Here is an 18,834-nt window from a genome sequence, read left to right as displayed (position 1 = left end):
CTAGAATAACCACTGGCGGTGCTCCTTTGTAAAACTGGGATGGCTTTAGAACCAGTTCAGAGACGATTTTTATTTTGTCAAGCTTAGTGCTGCCACAAGAAATCTGTGAAACCACATGTCTGTTGCACATTGACTTAACTAATTTAAAATTGCTAGGTTGAGTTTTAAATACTTTACCAGTGACTCAAGTTTTATTCTAACACAAGTCTGAGATGTTTAACTGAGACAATATGCCCAAAGTCAAAAGATTGTTTTCCATTAGGGAAGGCTGGTTCCCAAAGAAACCATTCCTTCCTGGAGCCACCTGGCAGTTTGTCCAACAGGCTGTGTCAGCTGGCTGGCAGTGGTGATGTGATAGGTGGGCGCATGGACTGCTCATGTTTCTGAGCTGAACTGAGAAGAATAGGGATATATAAAGCTAGTACCATTAAGCATGACACTTCAGGATAAACATCCATGTGGGTTTTTTGTATTTTTCATGAGTTAAAATGGTTAGCTGGCAGTCCCTTTGTCACCTGTGCCCAGTAAAGACAGCATTGCTGGTTTTATTTGGAAAGGAGACGAACTTCAGAATGAGCCAATGTTTCAAACAGGGTTTTGTTTAAAGTTGGATAGCCCTTATTCTAGCAACTTTACCATTTGCTGTTAAGGCCTTGCACTAAACCAATTATAATGGGTTTGATTGTCTTGTGTTTGTAGGCTTGCTAGGAACATAATGCAGAACAACAACAACAAAAAAAGAGTAAATGTTACAGTTGCAAAAGAACTATACTTGTGCTTTGATCTTCAGCTGGTGTAAATACTTTGTCACACTGTTGCTCTCTGAAAAGGTTACTTTTATGGACTCTCAATAGCAACAGTGCTTTAAAAATGTTTCGGCAATTTTAGTGCTTCCAGAGGTGAATGGAAACTACTAATACTTGGATTTTTCTGCCATTGCTCTGGAGTTTCTACCTAGAAATATTAACTTTCAATATCCACCTAGTGATTGCTCAACCCTGTAGCTTTTCATTGACATATATGTGCATCACATTTCAATATTTTTCTTCCTGTTCTGTATGTAAAGCTTTAGTGTAAGTTCCCAGTGTTTTCTGTTAACTCTGACTGCTTTCCTGGGCTTGGATCGAGCATGGAGAAGCAAATTATTCTCCTCTGTTCTGTTACTGTTAGATTTCTGACAGTGGTGTGAGCATATTATATCCCTCAACTCCTCTTGGATTTCTGAAAAACAATGATGATTATTTTAGGGAAGTGCTGACCTACTCTTTTAATAAAGAACTTGTCTTGTATTCCACTTTCCCATTTTTAGAATCATGGTTCATATTGCTCTTGCTTCACAATCATATAACATCCTTGTGGAGAGTACAGCAGTTGCTTACCTGGAAAAGTAATATTAGAAAAGTGTGTATTTTTAGCTGCCTTTTGATGTGATGTAGCAGCTGGAAACAAGGAGGAGAGACAGTATGTGTGATCTGACAGCACTGCCAGCCACAACTTGGGAATCACTGTTTTGGACTTGAGACCAAAATGTGGGGAAATCATTTTATAGGCTTGATTATGCCCATTGTGCCTGGCACTTCAATGATCCAGATACTGTGGCTTTGCTCTTGGTTGTCAAAAGTTTTATTTCAGAGTCCTCCCATGACTGTACTTGACAAATGATGTTAATGTGTAAAAAATGCAAGTTCTGTGAAGCTTTTTGTTTATGTTTATATGCATTAAAAATATATAAAGAGCAAGCAGTTCCATGGATGCATTTCCGAAATAAATCGTAAAATATCCCTTTGATGTCAGTGACTAACAGTAAATGTCTAAATGAAAAGATATTCTAACTATTAACAAAATTTCTGCTTTTCTCTTTGTAGTAATCATGTCCACAAATCAAAGAAGGAATCTAGAAAGTTCATGTTGAGGTATATTCTGAAGACAAGACACAGTGGCTCATTTGCTTTTCTGGGTAAGAAAGGTATCTTTATTCTTTTGAGTGTGACAAAAAGTACTTAACCTTTTAAATTTAACTTTTGAGAAGTACAGTCTGTCAAGCCAGTATGCTGGGAAAGTTGTGGGTGGAGTGTTTTGTTGGTTTTTATTTTTATTTGTTCTTGGAGCTTTCTGGGCACGTGTAAAGAACTTTCCACTTGTCTAACAGTCTTAAGATGCTTTAGACAAGTACTGCAAAGAATGAGCAATAAAGAGCAATTTCAGAATAAAAGGCACCACTGAATAGCATATGATTGTTTGGTTAGAAAAGTAATTCCAGTTCATTGTCACAAAAATGTGTACATTTGCTACCCTGACTAGCCAAGGGAATGGAGTTTAAATAGTATTTCATTCTTTTCTCTTCTCAAAAATTTTAAACATCTCTCTGACTAGGAAGATAATAAAAAAACTTAAAACTTGAGACAAAAGTGTAGAAGTCAACCTTATATATATTGTATTGACAGGCTGGCAGCCAGCAAACATGTGCTCCCTTGTGGTCAGCATGGATATTCTGAGACACCACAAACAGCTATGATCATTGCAATGACATGATATGTGTTGGATGCTTCCTGCAAGTCTCTATATGGTCTGACTTTAGTAGTTCTACTGCTCCTAGAATTTCCTCAGCTTGATCCAGACAACTCCAGAAAGAAAAACTATTTTAGGAATTTTTTTTTTTTTTTTTTTATCAGGAAAACGTTCTTTGCTCATTTGCTTACAGTCTTTATGCATGCATGGAACTGTGTAGCATCTTCTATGTGTAATGTTGCTCTGCAAGTGTCTCCCTCCTTAATAACCATGTGGGTGCTGTGCAGATTGTCCTTAGCACTGTGTTGTAGGTAACTTGTGCCAGTACCCTTCAGGGACTGAAGACCTGATTTCCCCCTTCTCCCCAGCTGCTTCATCCACACTCAGTTCTCAAGGTCTTGTTTAGAGCAGTGGGATACCTGGCTCACTGGGTCTGCTGGATCATCTGATGACAGAGGGAGAAAGAAAGCTTTTGTTTATTGTTCCTACCACAGTCATGTTACACATTCATTCTCTTTCATGTTTCTTGTGTAAGCTATGCCTCTGACTCTTCCTCAGTCTCAGTGGATTCTGCTATAAAGTCATAGGCTTGCAGCCATGCTCCTGTTACAAGGACTTTTGGGCTGGATCACCAGAGCGCTGCCAACTTGTTTATCGTCCACTTTATGTGCATTTATTCACTGCTTCAGATTCCTCTCCAGTTATGAGCAGAAAAGAAGTGCAGCAACAGAGAAGTGTTGCTGCAAAATAATCTGTTTCCAAAGAACAGGGCATTTTCCATAAAGAGTTAAATTAGATGAGATGACGTATTTTAGTCTTTTAAGTTTAGCACTTCTCTCAGAATTTAATTAGATCTAATTTAGCTTGGCATTGCCTACTTTTTTTAGTACAGAATTAGCCTGTTTCTCTCTGTCCTAGGGCAGTCCTGTAATTTTGGCAGTCCTGTTCCAATTATCAAACTCGGTTTCTAAAGATGTAGTTTCAGAATACACACTGCTAATGTTTTTATCTTTTTACTGTATCTTCATGATTCACTGTCATCGTGTTTCTGCTGTGGAGCTGCTTTCTTTTCAAGTGTTCTTACTAAAGATAGAAAAGCTCCTTGGGCTCTTTCATTCTTTTATATCTTAAGTAATAAAGCCAGACCATTGGTTGGTGGGGTTTTTTTCAGCTGTTTCGTATGGCTTATATTAATGTATCAGAGACTTTACAATTCTAAAATTGTCTTTTGGTGATTGTCTGATCTAATAATGATTAATGTTTTTTTCCCCCATAAATTTCTATTTTTGTGCTAATTCTTTTAATCTTGCAAAGCTATGTCTTGGAATTTATGTGGTCTGCAGCTGGAGCTTTTGCTTTTACATGGTGTATCTGGAAATTTGCAGTGCACTTATTGGACTTTTCTAACTGCTCTCCTAATTTGGAGTGACTTAAGCAGTTCTTATTTAGGATTTGTTTTACTGCAGCTTATTGGAAGCTTTACAGGGAGTCATACCTAACATATGACTTAAAAATTCTTCCTAAAATGAAGGATTTTAGACTGTATATTTCCTATGCATCAAATACAACTGTGCAGACCTACCTACATGCCTACAGAAAAATAGGAAAAAAAAAAAAAAAGAGAAATGTTTGTAATTTCCTAAACACTTTCTTTGTGGTGATTTTTCCAAATATTCGTTTAGAAAATATTCAAAAATAGGGATATTTTTCTAAATATCAAAATGATGTGATGCATCTTGCTTCCACATAACCCTGCAAAGACTAGGGCACTTCTTAAAATGTATTGCATTCAGTTAATAATAGTCATCTTGGGTCTGAAATTTAATTGATAACTGAAGATGTATCCTCATGTTTTCAAACTGTATTTTTCTTTTAATATTTTTTCTCCTCTTGAATTTAGATAACACAATCCATGGATAAAGTGGGAAAGATGTGGAACAATTTCAAATACAGGTGCCAGAATCTCTTTAGTCATGAGGGCGGAAGCCAAAACGAGAGTATAGTTGTGAACTCCAATAATTGCACATCTGGTAAAGACAAAGCCATCCAGATAACTGACTTGACTCAACAACAACCCAGCAGCCCTTTGAGAGAAAACATTGCGTTGCAATTAGGCTTAAGTCCTTCAAAGAGTTCAGCAAGACGGAACCAAAACTGTGTCACAGAAATTCCTCAGATTGTTGAAATAAGCATTGAGAAGGAGAATGACTCGTGTGTCACCACGGGAGCCAGGCTTGCTCGAAGGGACTCCTACTCTCGGCATGCTCCATGGGGTGGGAAGAAGAAGCACTCCTGCTCTACCAAAACCCAGAGCTCCTTGGATACTGAAAAAAGATTTGGTAGGACACGAAGTGGTTTGCAGAGGAGGGAGAGAAGGTATGGGGTGAGCTCAGTCCACGATATGGATGCAGTATCCAGCAGGACAGTAGGTAGCCGTTCCCTGCGACAGCGTCTCCAAGATACTGTTGGGCTGTGTTTTCCCATGAGAACTTACAGCAAACAGTCCAAACCTCTGTTTTCTAACAAAAGAAAAATCCATCTCTCTGAACTGATGCTTGAGAAATGCCCTTTTCCTGCAGGCTCAGATCTGGCCCAGAAGTGGCATCTGATTAAACAACACACGGCACCCGTGAGCCCTCATTCAACTTTCTTTGACACATTTGATCCTTCCTTGGTTTCCACAGAAGATGAAGAAGACAGGCTCAGAGAGAGGCGTAGACTTAGTATTGAAGAAGGGGTTGATCCCCCTCCCAATGCCCAAATACACACTTTTGAAGCTACAGCACAGGTAAATCCATTGTATAAACTGGGACCAAAGTTAGCCCCTGGTATGACTGAGCTGACCGGGGACAAAACCATAACACCTCCAGGGAACTGTGACTCCGAAGAGGACACAACAACGCTCTGCCTGCAGTCGCGTCGGCAGAAGCAGCGTCAGATGTCAGGAGAGAGCCACGGCCATATCAGCAGGCAGGGGGCTTGGAAAGTGCATACTCAGATCGATTACATCCACTGCCTCGTGCCAGACTTGCTCCAGATCACGGGTAACCCGTGTTACTGGGGCGTCATGGACCGCTACGAAGCGGAAGCGCTTCTGGAGGGTAAACCCGAAGGCACTTTTTTGCTCAGGGATTCTGCGCAGGAGGACTACCTCTTCTCGGTGAGCTTCCGCCGCTACAACCGCTCGCTGCACGCGCGCATTGAGCAGTGGAACCACAACTTCAGCTTCGATGCCCATGACCCCTGTGTGTTCCACTCCTCCACTGTCACGGGGCTTCTGGAACACTACAAAGACCCCAGCTCTTGCATGTTCTTTGAACCCTTGCTTACTGTATCTCTGAACAGGACCTTCCCCTTTAGTCTGCAGTATATCTGCCGGGCAGTAATCTGCAGGTGCACTACGTACGATGGAATCGATGACCTTCCTCTACCCTCAATGTTGCAAGACTTTCTAAAGGAGTATCACTATAAACAAAAAGTCAGGGTGCGATGGCTGGAGCGGGAACCTATAAAAACAAAGTAAATGGAAATCAAAATAAGCTTCTGGAACATGCTTTTTTTTTTTTTTTTTTTTTTTTTTTTTTGTGTATTACAGTTAAACTGCAGCAAGCACACCGACGACGTCTAGCTTTTCTGCAATATCCTATTTAAGCTGAGTGTTAGTATCCTGTCAGATGCTGCCTGCTGTTAATCAAACTAAGTTGTGATGCCTCTTGGAAACAATAAGCAGACACACTTCTGCACGTTTTTCATTAAGGCCTAATGAAAATATTTTTGCTAATTTCTAAATATTTTGTTTCCCTTTTATAGCTGTAGTAATTGGATGAAGAAACTACGAGGCATTTCCCATGGGGCATTCATGTAATGCTATTAAAGAAAGGCTTTATTGGATGGGGCATTTTTGCTAATATCTGAAGTATTTTTTTAAAATTCTCTTCTTGAAAACTTTACTCAGAGTAATAACTTAGCTCACAAACAAGTTTCCAAATACTAGTGAATATTTTCTTGTAATGAAGAGCAGTTCATTAGAAGCAGACCATTAGGAGTTGATGGTGCTTTGATGCTAACAGATGAATCATGCTTTTCACAGTATATAAGGTTTCCTAATCATTAAGACTTGAATATGCCTGCTCAGTACTGTAATTCTGTTACAAACACTTGGAGATTTAAGTGGCATTGTTAACAAAAGTAATACTGTCTTAGACAGTTAAAAATACCTTCCAGTGTGAATTGCTGCTTCTGTGGCAGGACACAGAATTAGATTATTGCTGTGAAACATAAGGTTGTGGGTTTTTTCCAAAACAGATTTTGGTGGCCTGACTGCTTGTAACTTACAATGGAAGGTAATAGTGACAAGAAAAAAAATGTTTAATTATTTAAAGTCATCTGATATTTTTATGGAGAACATGACAAGTGGTTGAATTATTATAATCAGAGTACAAAATCTGACATATCCGAAACAAATGTCAGGTTTCAAAGGTACTGGTACACTTTATTTGTAAATATCTTTCCATCTGCGCTTTTAAAAATGTTTTAAAGTAATATGCACTGATGATAGTTTCAACAGATTACTTAGAAACAAGATTCTAACTTCTGTTTGCTTATTTAATTGGAGATGGAACTTGAAGTAGTTCTGTCTTAAATATTTTGCACTAAAATTTTGTTGGAATGCCCTGACCCCTGTTTAATGTTTTGTACCAATTCTGAGTGCTCCCTAGTTTCTTTACCAGCTGCTACAGTGTTTTATTTCTTACTTCTCTACAGCAGTGACCTGTTCGAGGTAGGAAACATTTTGGCTGCAAGTACAATAAACGTTATTCTTGTATGCTACACTAACCCTTCTATTGATGTATTTTTTCTGCTTGCTGTGCCTTGTTCTGGCTTTTTGTGCTAATAAAGTACAGTATGTTCAGTGTTATACTTGTATATCTGCTCTGTTTTTATATATTCATGTAACTTGTAGCAGTTAAATGAATTTTTAATAGGCTTTTCTTAGTATTTAGGATAGGTAATGCACAAGTACTGTGCAGTTGAGTATTAATTGGTCAGCACACCATATTCTTGGTTTTTGTTACAGCAACTTGACAGTGTACACCATTGAATAACATTTCTGTAGTTGCTGCAAGGTAATAGACTTGTCTGCAGGCATAGAGCATTTTACAGATTTTTGTAATGCAGAGAATAAATGTTAAGCAAAAAGTGTTCTAAAACATTATTGATCCCCTGTAATGGTTGCTGAAGGTGTTTCAGCTTGTTGTATAGGTAACTGCTAAGGTTAATATTTTGATACTCCCCACTCAGGAATGTTTATTCCTGTAAATTGACAGTACAGCAGCGGCATTTGTTCACTTTTAGGCTATTTTAATAAATAGATGTACACACACGCTGGCCAAATGTCCTGTTTTTTACCAAAGAATACTGTCAATTTATGTTGGGGTATTTTTTAGTTAAAAAAAAAAAAACAAACTCAAGAGTGGAAAGGTGCAATTTTTGTTCTATCAAATATTTATCCCAAGCTATGATAAACCAAAGTATTTGAAAACTTCATCTGAACCTAAGTAATGTATACGTTTATGTTGGTAGAGCCTAAAGCTTTTACATCAATGGTGTTGTCATTATTCCTGAACTCACAATGCACCTGAAGAGGAATGATTTAAATAACTTTGTAATGACTGGAACAGCACTACATAAAAGCTCATACTGCGAGGGGTTAATCTGAAGCACCCAGAAAGCACTTTAAAACATGTGTTTATATGCTTGTGAAAAATTTGTGATCCCGTTACACATTCTTTGTAGTAGGTTATCTTCTTTCATGTGTTAAAAGACTTCAACTGTTAAAATGGAACTTTGTTTAGAATATGTAAATACTAAGTTTATGTAATTATGTGTACAACTGTGCTAATGGTCTCTTAAGTTTCGAATTGTGTGTGTGTCATTGGATATGCAACTCTTGGTTTAAAATCTGCTCCAAGCATAAAAAGAGGAAAAAGTCACCAGCATGAAATTGCACCTAAGTGTACCTTCACTGTGTCGTTCTCACTGTTCCCTCAGTCAAATCTGAATGCCAGATGAGTTTACTTAAATTCTTGCTTTCAATATTAGTGTCATACAGTCAGCCTGCAACCAAGCTTTGTCCCAGTGTAGGGACCTGTTTTTCATTTACACCTGTTGCAGTTGCTTGTCATGAACTAGCTGTGACATTGTCAATGTGGTCAGGCATACACATTCATCTAATTTTTAATCATGTGGTGGAATCTTTGGGAAAAAAAATAAAAACCCCAAACCCTTCTCTCAAAAAGTTTGCCCTTGCATTTGTATAAATAATCTTTATGGAGAGATTTGCTCCCCTAAAACACAAAGAAAAGAAATGATCTATTTCTCTACAACTTTTTTTAAAAGCTCTGCTTCACTGAAATATACAGAATAATTTGCTAATGTGGTTATGCTAAAATGAATCACTTTTTAAATTTTGGTGGACTTGAGTGTTGACTATTCCAGTTGCAGTGTACTTCTTAATGAATACACTTTCAGTTCTAAAGGCATTAAAATGCTAGTAGGTGGAGAATGCAAATAGTTAATTTGTCATTCATATTTCTCATTCTGATTTCTTTTAGAAAATCTTTAAAATGTGTCTTAAAGAGATGCACAAACCACAGCTTGATTTTTTTTTTTTTTAATTGAACAATAGGATTCAATGTAAAAAGGTATGCTTGTATTATTCCAATCTAATTTGGTTACGCGACAGATGAGTTTTGGAGCCTTAGTCTTGTCAAGTGTTCTTTTGAGGTGATTGTCATTATTGCAGAAAGGGCTTACTCCATAGGAGGGTTTTGTGAGGAATCTTACAAAGGTATTTTATATCCCTGGGGAATTGGAGAAAGGAAAATGTCCTATATTTTGAGTCTACAGGAGGGTCTATGAGTTTAGGATCTTTTACCAGTTTTATCAGGTCTATGGTGTTTATCAGTTTGGAATGCATAGTTCATGAAAATACTTGTAAGGCAAGTAGACACTTGTCCAGATAATTTACTTGTCAGAATGGAACTTCTGAAGAAAAATAAGTTACAAATTAATGTTTTGCATTTCAGTACTTTTAAATACTATGCACATTTGAACACTTGCTGCTTACAAAATGATAGTCCTTAAATCAGAAGCATATAGTTGTGAAAAGATGTGTCTATCTGCAGTGTTTAGCAATATGAAGTCAAGCCTTACAGATGTCACTCAAATCCTTAAGTCCATATTTAACTTTAAGATTCTGCACTACTTAGAAACAAGCAAAGATTCTGAATTTCTGTGATAAAATCCCTGTTTGCTCCAGTCTCCATGTGCAAGCCAAAATATTTGCTGAATGTTTTAAAGCTTTTCTCTGCTGCAGAATTGCATGTAAGACAGAACTTGTCATTGTCAGAAGTTGCTTAGTACCAGAGAGATGAATCTGCAGGCATCGTGGTTATTTTTGTTCTAAGTCATCTTGAAAGACAGTATTTAATGGAAAAATATGAACTGCACCTTAGTTCATTCTTTCTAAAAAAGCACTTCTCCATTTAAGACGCTTAAACTCACATTTAAAATTAAGAAAGCGCATTTTGAGCCTTGTTTTCTGAAAGTTTTGTTGTAAAGTGAGCATATATGTGCCAAACCTTAGTCTGCAAGTATCTGGCACATATTAACGTTTATATGTTAATAAGATGCCTCCAAGCATGTTTACATTCATGGTCTTTTTTGAAGCTACTGAAGTACACCAATATGGTGAGCATTAATATATTGGAATTCTAAAAATTCTCTCTGTTTTCTGTCTGTGTATGGCATGCTTTGCAATGAAAAGGATTATCTTACTTGTATCTTCACCTGTACTTATGTATTAGGACCAGTTGATTGTTTTTTTTCCTGCTGTCGTCACACTTACCTAGACAGTTGTCTCTGGACTTGTGACCAAAGGAGATTTTTCATACCTGTTTTTTTTGTTTGTTTGTTTGTTGTTGTTGTTGGTTTTTTTGTTTTTTGTTTTTTTTTTTTTTTTTTAATAGAAATCAAATCAGTTGGCTTTTAAAGTATTAATTCCTATGGAACATGGTGTAACACTGCTAATTGCTCTCCCTTTTTGCAGTGTTGATATAGAGAGAATCATTTAGCTTGACCATGAGTTGTATCTGCTGAATGTAGTTGACTTTAAGTGTCTGAATTTTAAGTATTATTTTTATTTTAATTGAAATTGCTCCTGATGAGGGTTTTGAAAAGAAAAAGGTTTGATGTTTTTATGTCACGATACATAAAGTGAATGTTTTGCAGTGAGATAAGAATCTCTTGAAGATGCTTTTTAGAAGTTTTCCCCTGTCACTGTCTTAAATCAAGACTCTTCAAAAAAGAAACAAAAAAAACCAAAACCCAAACAATCTCTTGATGACTTAAACCTTGCAATCATTTAAAAACTGAGAAGAAATCTGGTGCTTTTACTTAATTTGCTTGCATGTTGCCAGACTGATTTAAGAATAGTTGTTTCAAGAAGCAAATTACATCTGTTATTTCAATGAAGCATTGCCATTTACAATTTTATGAAATATTCCATTTTCAAAAATTGTCTATCAACAGGATGTTAACCTGATACTGTATTTGTTGTTATCAGGGTAACTGTTGTGTGTATGCTTTTCAAGCTGAGTAAGTGTTCACTTTGTAAATTTGCATTAAGGCTACAGCTGTTACCAGCAAGGTTTCCTAGGGCCAACACAATGAATTTATGAGCTGAAGCTCCTGGTGCTTGACCCCTTTTTGTCTTCAGTAGGAAAAAAAGTGTGTAACTCTGCGCGATACAGCTCGTGTTACAAATTTCCATGTTAAGCACACAGCCACGCTGACAAGGAGAAACGTATCTGAACTTGCTTGTCTGGAGTAAAGCAACCTCTGCCTTCTCAGCAGGAGCTGTAACTTGGTGGCACATTGGCAAAGAGGAAGCAGAAATAGGTTTTGCTCTTCCCTGAGCAGCTGTTTAACTGAACACGGGGTGTGCTTCCTGTGCGATAGGGTATCTGAACTCCTTTGAGCCCTGAGAATTTTAATAGCGTTTGGAAGATACAGAAGCACTTGGCCGCTTTGTCACTTCTTACTTTCATACTTGTAGTTTTGCAAAAGCTTGAAGAGGTGTATTTATTAAAATTGAATCTATGTAGTCACCAACTGTATAAGCACTGCTTTGTAATATCTTTACAGAGATATCAAATTCCTACACTATTATATTTAAACTGTTTTGGGAAAATGAATAATGACACTGTGGGCACAAATTAATTCAGATTGCACTATTAACTTTCTTACCAGAAGCCTTCATTCTTACCAAGAACTATGCGATCCCTACACAGAAACTGTAGCTTTGGTGGTGCGCTCTTTGGTAGATGTCCAAAAAAGCGGCATCCAGACGGTCCCTGGACCTTTTCTGACATTCCAGTTGAAGGGGCCTGGCAGGCCTGCTGGGCACTCGAGGAGTTGGCTGGCAAGCACGCCATGCCGAGCGTCACCTGATGCCAGCACCTTGTATAACTGTGCTGGTTTAGGTCTCCCCAGCTTAGATGTCTTTTAACTCACTGCAGCTTAAATGTTTTTCCACCCTGCCTAATTTGTCTTTGTTATTTGGTTGCCAAACTGTCTTGCATCTTAATAGAGTAAGAAAATAATGTGATTTATGGCTATCCAACCAGTGTATTAAGTGATAGATGGCTCTGTCTTAATAAACGGGGTATAAACTGCCATATTGTTTTCTTTTTATATTTTTTTGGGAGCAAAAAGTTGCGGGTTTAATGAGTTTATTTTAAGTCCATGCTGTAAATGCATAGTTTTACAAATATTTAGTTGTACATGTCAAGAACAATAAGTAGTTAAAGTAATCAGTAACGCATGTTTGTTAGAGTCCTTTTCTGTTTAATCTAAAATACTTGAGCGAGGAGATCCACAGATAGTTTTTGTCTTCAGAAGTTTTATCACTCTCTGAAATTCATCAATTAGTTTAGCGAGTTTTCACTTAAATCACTTTAAGCATTTTTCTCTCCAGCTGTGGGCTAAGGATGTTTTTGTGACATAAAGATGTCTTCTAGAGCACAGCCCCCATGAGCACAAACTAAGGATCAGAAGCAGATGTCATTCTGTAAACTGAGAGTATTTTTCCTCTGTGCCTGATGGGAGCTGCTCTGAAAGCAATTTGTGCAAACCCTATAGCTAATTTTGAAAACTGAGCAAAATGCTGCTGGTGAGCAGTTATAGCTGGGCACAGCAACAACCATGTGACAAGCTGAAGAAGTGTCGTGGGTTGCTCTGTGGAACTATTTTGGGCTTCTTAATTTGTTAATTATATATTTTCTAGACCACTGCTCCTAAAAATACATTTAGTCTAGGCTCCATTGGAGTATTTATAGCTCATCACTGGTGAACTAATAGAAAACCGAAACCCTGAAAACAAACCATGTGTTTTTGGGTGTTTTATGTAGAGATTGCCCTTGTAGTTTTAGCTTCATTGGTACATGAAGAAGCCTATATGTCTTAAACTCACCTGCAATAAATCTGTAATTGATTAAGAAATGAAAGTTAAGGAAATTGATTTGCCTGTTATAGTGGTGGGTTTGAAATATTAAGCTCTAATTCTGTAAAACTTATGGCAGATATCCTAATATTATATCAAGTATTTTATGTATTTAGCTACGGAAAATACAGGCACAGTAATATTTCAAAAGGATTTCGAAACACTAGTTGTTCTGAAGCTAAAGTTCCTAAAATCACTATCTTCTGCATCACTTTCCTAGGGAAGGGAATTTTAGGAGTCTCTTAGAAAACTATTGTTATAACTTGGTAGGTATCTAGAAGAGAACATGTCAGTATATAGAATAAATGTAGGAGGGGCTCTGCAAAGAATGTGTCTGTTACACTAGCACAAGTTGTGCAGAGGATAATATGTTCCTGTAGGGTTTTTCTTGGGCTTCTAAGTGTTCAGTAAGCATTTATTTGGTTGCCTAGATCAAATGCAGGAGGTCTAAGCACAGTAGAGATTGCTGAAGTGGCATTGTTGCCACCAAACACAGGACCTGGATAAGTGAATCCATAAAAAAGGTTTGTGTTATCAGTTCACCTCTGAAGCAGCTGGTGGTGTGAAGAGCATTAGTGTGGTTTCACATCTCAGCTTCCCAACATCTGATAGCTTGGGTGTGGATGAAATTATGTTGGCGTGACCTGCTTGTGAGACCGTTTTCACTCTTCCATCAGGTGTCATAGGGTATCTGGGAAGTCAAGATTGTAAACCTTCAGCAGAGATTTCACAGCTTCTAAAAAGTTATCAAATGAATAAAAATAGCTATTTACGGGGTTTCCGATCTTCAGAATAGCATTAGTTGTAGATTTCATCTGTTACTTTAATAGGAATATGTAAATTCATCTTGATTCCAAGAGTGGGACAAAGACTCTTCACAAGGCCACAAAGAACTGCTTGGAATCAGACTGGCTGGACATGGGTTAAGTGGGATGTGTTGCTGCTCAGGTTTTCCTTTTTTGGAAGAAGAACAATGATATTTGATTCATCTGTGAAACACTTTGTGCTCTAGCGAGGAGCATCGTGTGTGTGACACTCTCCCTTCAGTGAGCAATAGACCTGAGGTAGGTGTGTATATTTGCACTTAAGTGTTTTTGCTCAGGGATGACTGACATAACATACATGATACACTGGTGTGTAGTGGTGTGGCACTGAGGGCCATATGCCCTTTATGGCCTAACCCAGCCTCTGTTAAGCCATAGTTTGGATTTTCCCACATAAAGCAGCATTTGCTCCTCAGAAGTTCCATTGTGGAGACACTGGCTTTTGCCTTCTTGCTTTTGTCATTTTATTTTTTGTGTCCAATCTGATAAGGCTGATAAACCTGCAAGCAGTGTGCGAGGAGAGTTTCCTGGCACAAGGTGAGGAATTGCTGAGATTGTTATCATTTTGTACTGTAGAAGCCCCTGTTTTATTTATACACTGTTTGTCTTCAGTTTCATTATGTGCCAAGAGGAAAAAAGACAGACCTTCCCTCCAAGTGGTTGCTTGTATAGCCATTCATACTATGGGCGTGCAGATGCCTTGATACTTCAGCCAAATACTTTTCTGCCCCAGTAGTGCTTGTGACGATGCTCTCCTTCCCTCCACCCCCAGCCTAGCACACACGTTGTGTACTCATGGTTGGAGGACGCTTTCATCCTTGTTCTTCTGAATGTCCATTTGAGCCTGAGCTATCCAGCTTTTCTTTTAAAATGCAGGTTTGCTTTCCTGACTTTGCGGGCATGACTTTGCATGAAGGCTGTGGCTTAAACTGTTCCAGATGTGGAGTCAATGCTGACCATCAGATGAGTGCTGCCAGTGTTTATGCTGTTCAGGAAAAAGCCAGCAGGAAACATTCTGTGAGGAGGGTTTTAACTCAAGTATTTGCAAGAAACAGCAACAGCTTCAGCGCTTTTTTTATGATTTTAGCTTCATCTTGACTCCTTACTTCAAGGAGTCTTAATCTATATGCTGGGTCACCTCAGCTAGATTTTTGTTTGCTTGTTTGTTTTGTTACATCGGATGGTAAAGGAAAAGAGGGGGAAAAGTGCTTATAAATAGTTCCAGCACAGACTTCAAAAGAGCTATTTCCAAGACTGGTATCTGTGTCACTTTAAGACCTTCTTAAATTCTCAGGTGTCTGGTATCTCTGGCTGGAATTTAAGACTGGCACCAGCTCCAGAGATACAGTTGCCCAGAGAGATTGAGCACTGCCCTGAAGCACTACTTGGCTGCAGCCTTTGGTGGATGCCTCGGAAGTCACTTTCCAGCAGGTCATCACTTGCTGCACTATGAGCTTCACAGGCACTGGTGCCCTCCAGAGCTTGTCCTGCCTTCTGGCATTTTTACTTTTTCACAAAGGTTCCATTTCTAATCCTTACACTCCTCCCAGAACCAGTGCCACCTCATGAAGCAGTTTGAGATGGTCTGAGGCTCTGAATGTGCCTCAGTCTTCCTTTGCTTCCTTGGGGATACCTGCTGTAGGTGGAAAGAGAGGGGTTAGGCAAAAGAGTTGATTCCCATTTCAAACTGGGCAGAGAATGGATCTAGTGGCCAACCTGCCCTGTGGTTACACAGCTCTTACTACCCTCCTTTAGCCAGAAGTCTTGTGTTGACAGGAGAGAATCTGACTTGGCTCCTGCCTGAGTAAGCCTACAGACCAGATCCCTCCATCCTAATAGGGCCGGTTCTGTCATCCCCCTTGTCATGTACAAGGTAAGAGATTGTGCCCATCTGCCTTGGTTAATGGAGCAGGGCTCTTCTCAGGCTGCCTTATAGAGATAACATCTGTATCATGAGCAATTTGCACTCTGAGCAGTGAGCTGCCTTTAGTTTTGTGTAAGGAGAATTTCTGCAGTATAATTGCCTCCCTCAGGTTGTTTTAAAGGGCTCCCCTTGGTTTTCTCAAGACACTGTGTAGTCTCACTATGTCCATTTTAACTTGACTCAGTAATAGCTTATAATTTGTTGTGGTACAGCAAGTTTTGCCAAAAAAACCTAAGCAATTAACTAATCAGTAACAATCAAGTAGACACTGATCAACACTATGCTTCAGACTTGCTCACAGTCTTTTAAATCAGCATCTCCACTCAAAGATCTATTCATTGCCCTTAGTCATATGGTCCTCAGTGTTAAATTATGACTTTGCTTTCCTGTTGGGAGATACCCTAATTAACAGCAGCAATGAATGCTTAAGCCAAGTAATTAGATTCTTTCCTTCAAGTTTAGTCATCACTTCTCTGCAGGGACATGTTCTTCCCTTTCCTTCTGGCACACTGTTTGACGTCTGAGCTTCTTAGTGAAAAGTTTCTTTGTGGCCATCTTTGCTGCTCAAGCACTGTTTTTCTCCTCCATCCTGCAATGGTTAGAAACCTTATGGATTTAGAAACATTTCCTTTCATTCTCTTTTAATTTTAATCTCTCTATGTTATTTTAAAACCTCTTTTCTTAGCGAATATTTAAACTGGATTAGACATCTATGAAGATCAAATGGCTGAGCCCACAGCAACCATTCTGCTGGCTGTCAAATTGATGACAAGGGTGAGCAATGCATACCCTTCTAGCTGCCCCTCCCTGCACTGCCTCTTTCTTGACAAAATTGCTTTTTGCACTTGCTTTGATGTTTTATCAGAGTTCTGTTTGTGCTAATTACAGCTTTCCCAAAACTGCACATGTACATATCTAAATAATCTCATTTTATCTTGGAGATTGGGTAACCTTTTGGATTTCTATTTGAACAACATGAAATTTTTTGAGACCACCTTCCACAATGTAAATCCAGGTCTCAGCTCTCTTATCTAAAGGTTGTGGAACCAAAGAGCTGGTTGTGACACCACCTATAATGAAAGTGAGAGGATGAAAATTTGAAGTGTGGTTAAAATGCCACTCAGCAAAGCTTGGAGTACTCTGGTGAACTGGGTGATGAAAGCAGCTGCCTGGAAGTGTGGTTGCATCTTTACCAAGGGGTGTGCTGATGTGAGGGCTTCCAGGAATGGTGAGCTTTCAGCAGAACAGTGCCCTGCTCCCCTCTTTCCTAGTGACTGCAAAATACTGCACCTCATCATTTATTCAGATTCCAGGGATAGTAGGGTCATCTACCAAGTTGAGAGTCTGTGGAAATGGATGTTGCTCCTGTATAAATGATGTTGTGACCTCATGCGTAATGAATATGAGCTTTAACAGATACATACTTGTTATGGTTAATTATCTGAAAAATTTTAAGCTTATTGGAGTTGTACTTTGGGACGATGTTTCTCTGTGCCAAGCCAATCTCTTTGCATGGATGAGGAAAAGATTGAAAGACTTTAGGCAAATGCCTTCACATAAAGGTTTTTGAGCTAATCAGTAAATATGCAAAAGAAGTTTTAAACTTTCTTACAATGTGTTTATGTACAGAATGATCTTCCAAAGCTGTATTTTCATTCTGCAGCTTACTTAACTTGTGCATATGTATCTCTGTCATGTCCCCACCCAGAACTTACTGTGCAGTTGTTAGTCAGCATAGACATTAGGTGAAAGTTAGAAGGTGTGCTTGGCATGTGTGTGATGGGTTATAGAATCACAGAATATGACTGAGTTGGAAGTGGCCCATCAGGATCATTCCATCCCAGCTCCTGTTTAGGTCAACAGTATTGGAACCCAGGTTAAAAATGACAGGGTTGGGATTCCTCCTGTGTGAGATCCAGACCTGGATCAGGACGTCACCTGCAATTTTCTGTAGGTGAGCTTGTAGATCTAGAAATACAGACTTTGAAGCTGCAGGTTTTATTCATTTATGTGTTTTGTCTTGATTCAATTGGTTTATTCTACAGTGATTAAATGCTGTTGTGTGTGATGAGAAATTAGTATGAGTTTACAATGGGAACTTAAGGGAAAGCTGCGAGGAGCTGTTTTGATTTATTATGAGAACTTGAGTAGGCAGACTCAGAAACAGTGGACTGGGTTAGGCAGCACTGCCTGTGTGGTGGGGACTGGGAAACACTCATGGAATACCTTGTGGAATGCACCCCCCAGCCCTAGCTCCCCACTCAGCCAGCCTGTTTGAGCTGTGTTTGAATGTTGTTTGCACAGAAGCTGCAACATGGGGAAGGTGGCCACAGATAGTGCAGGCTCACCTCTTTCCCCAAAACGTCCCACAGCATGGCTGTGAGGCCACAGCTGCTGCAGTGGACCCTCTCTGTAAGGCCACGGTCTTCCAGGAACACAGCTGAGCTTTGTTCCATGTTGGCATTAGGTCACTGCTCCAAATAAAAGATTTCTTGTTGTGTATTTGTGGAAAGAAAGTTTGAGTCTCCTTTATTCCTTGCTTACTTCATCTGGCTTGGGATCCAGTGTATTATCACGTTGTGTGTGGGCTGACTCAGCTCTTGGTCCTCAGCAACCAGCCTGGGAGAGCGTGCCAGTGTTCCCAGTTGCTCCCAGGTCTTCTATGCGTATTTACAGTCAAACTTTTTTAGGATGAGACACGTGGTCACCCTGGAGCATGTTTGCCAAAAGCAGTCCTACATGGTCATATAAAGGCCTCATGCTCAACTTGTGCTGTGGCAATATTGAGATGGTCAAAGTTTCACCCTGCCGACTTCCAGCAAGGGAAATCAGCTGCAGGGACATCACAAGTAACTGTCCATTGTACAATATCCCAATATTTGCTGTATCAGGACACACCCAAAAGAGTTTTGATCACAATCCCAGCTGTGTATGCAACAGAAAGGGTCTTCAACTTCTCAGAGATGATTAAGATGGGCTCTGTGAACATGGAACGTGGTAATTTCCTTACACGT

General features: G+C 39.0%; 1 protein-coding gene across 5 annotated transcripts in view; it reads left to right on the top strand.

Moving 5' to 3' along the window:
- SOCS5 (suppressor of cytokine signaling 5) overlaps positions 1–18,834 on the top strand; it is a 76,236-nt gene that overhangs the window by 21,668 nt on the left and 35,734 nt on the right. For 3 of the 5 annotated variants that reach the window (XM_083856844.1, XM_083856846.1, XM_083856845.1), the window contains exons 2-3: positions 1,866–1,957; positions 4,409–12,240. In XM_083856844.1, coding sequence (XP_083712970.1) covers positions 4,421–6,031 — 1,611 coding nt within the window. In that variant the 5' untranslated portion in view covers positions 1,866–1,957; positions 4,409–4,420 and the 3' untranslated portion in view covers positions 6,032–12,240. Of the gene's footprint in view, positions 1–1,865; positions 1,958–4,408; positions 12,241–18,834 lie in introns of those variants that run through there. The other 2 variants (XR_014589524.1, XR_014589523.1) reach the window with 2 other exon arrangements.

The sequence above is a fragment of the Zosterops lateralis genome (genome assembly GCF_965231275.1).
Source record: "Zosterops lateralis genome assembly, chromosome: 3".
NCBI classification, from domain to species: Eukaryota; Metazoa; Chordata; class Aves; order Passeriformes; family Zosteropidae; genus Zosterops; species Zosterops lateralis.
Note: the sequence above shows the minus strand (reverse complement) of the source record. Positions and strands in the feature narration are given on the sequence as shown.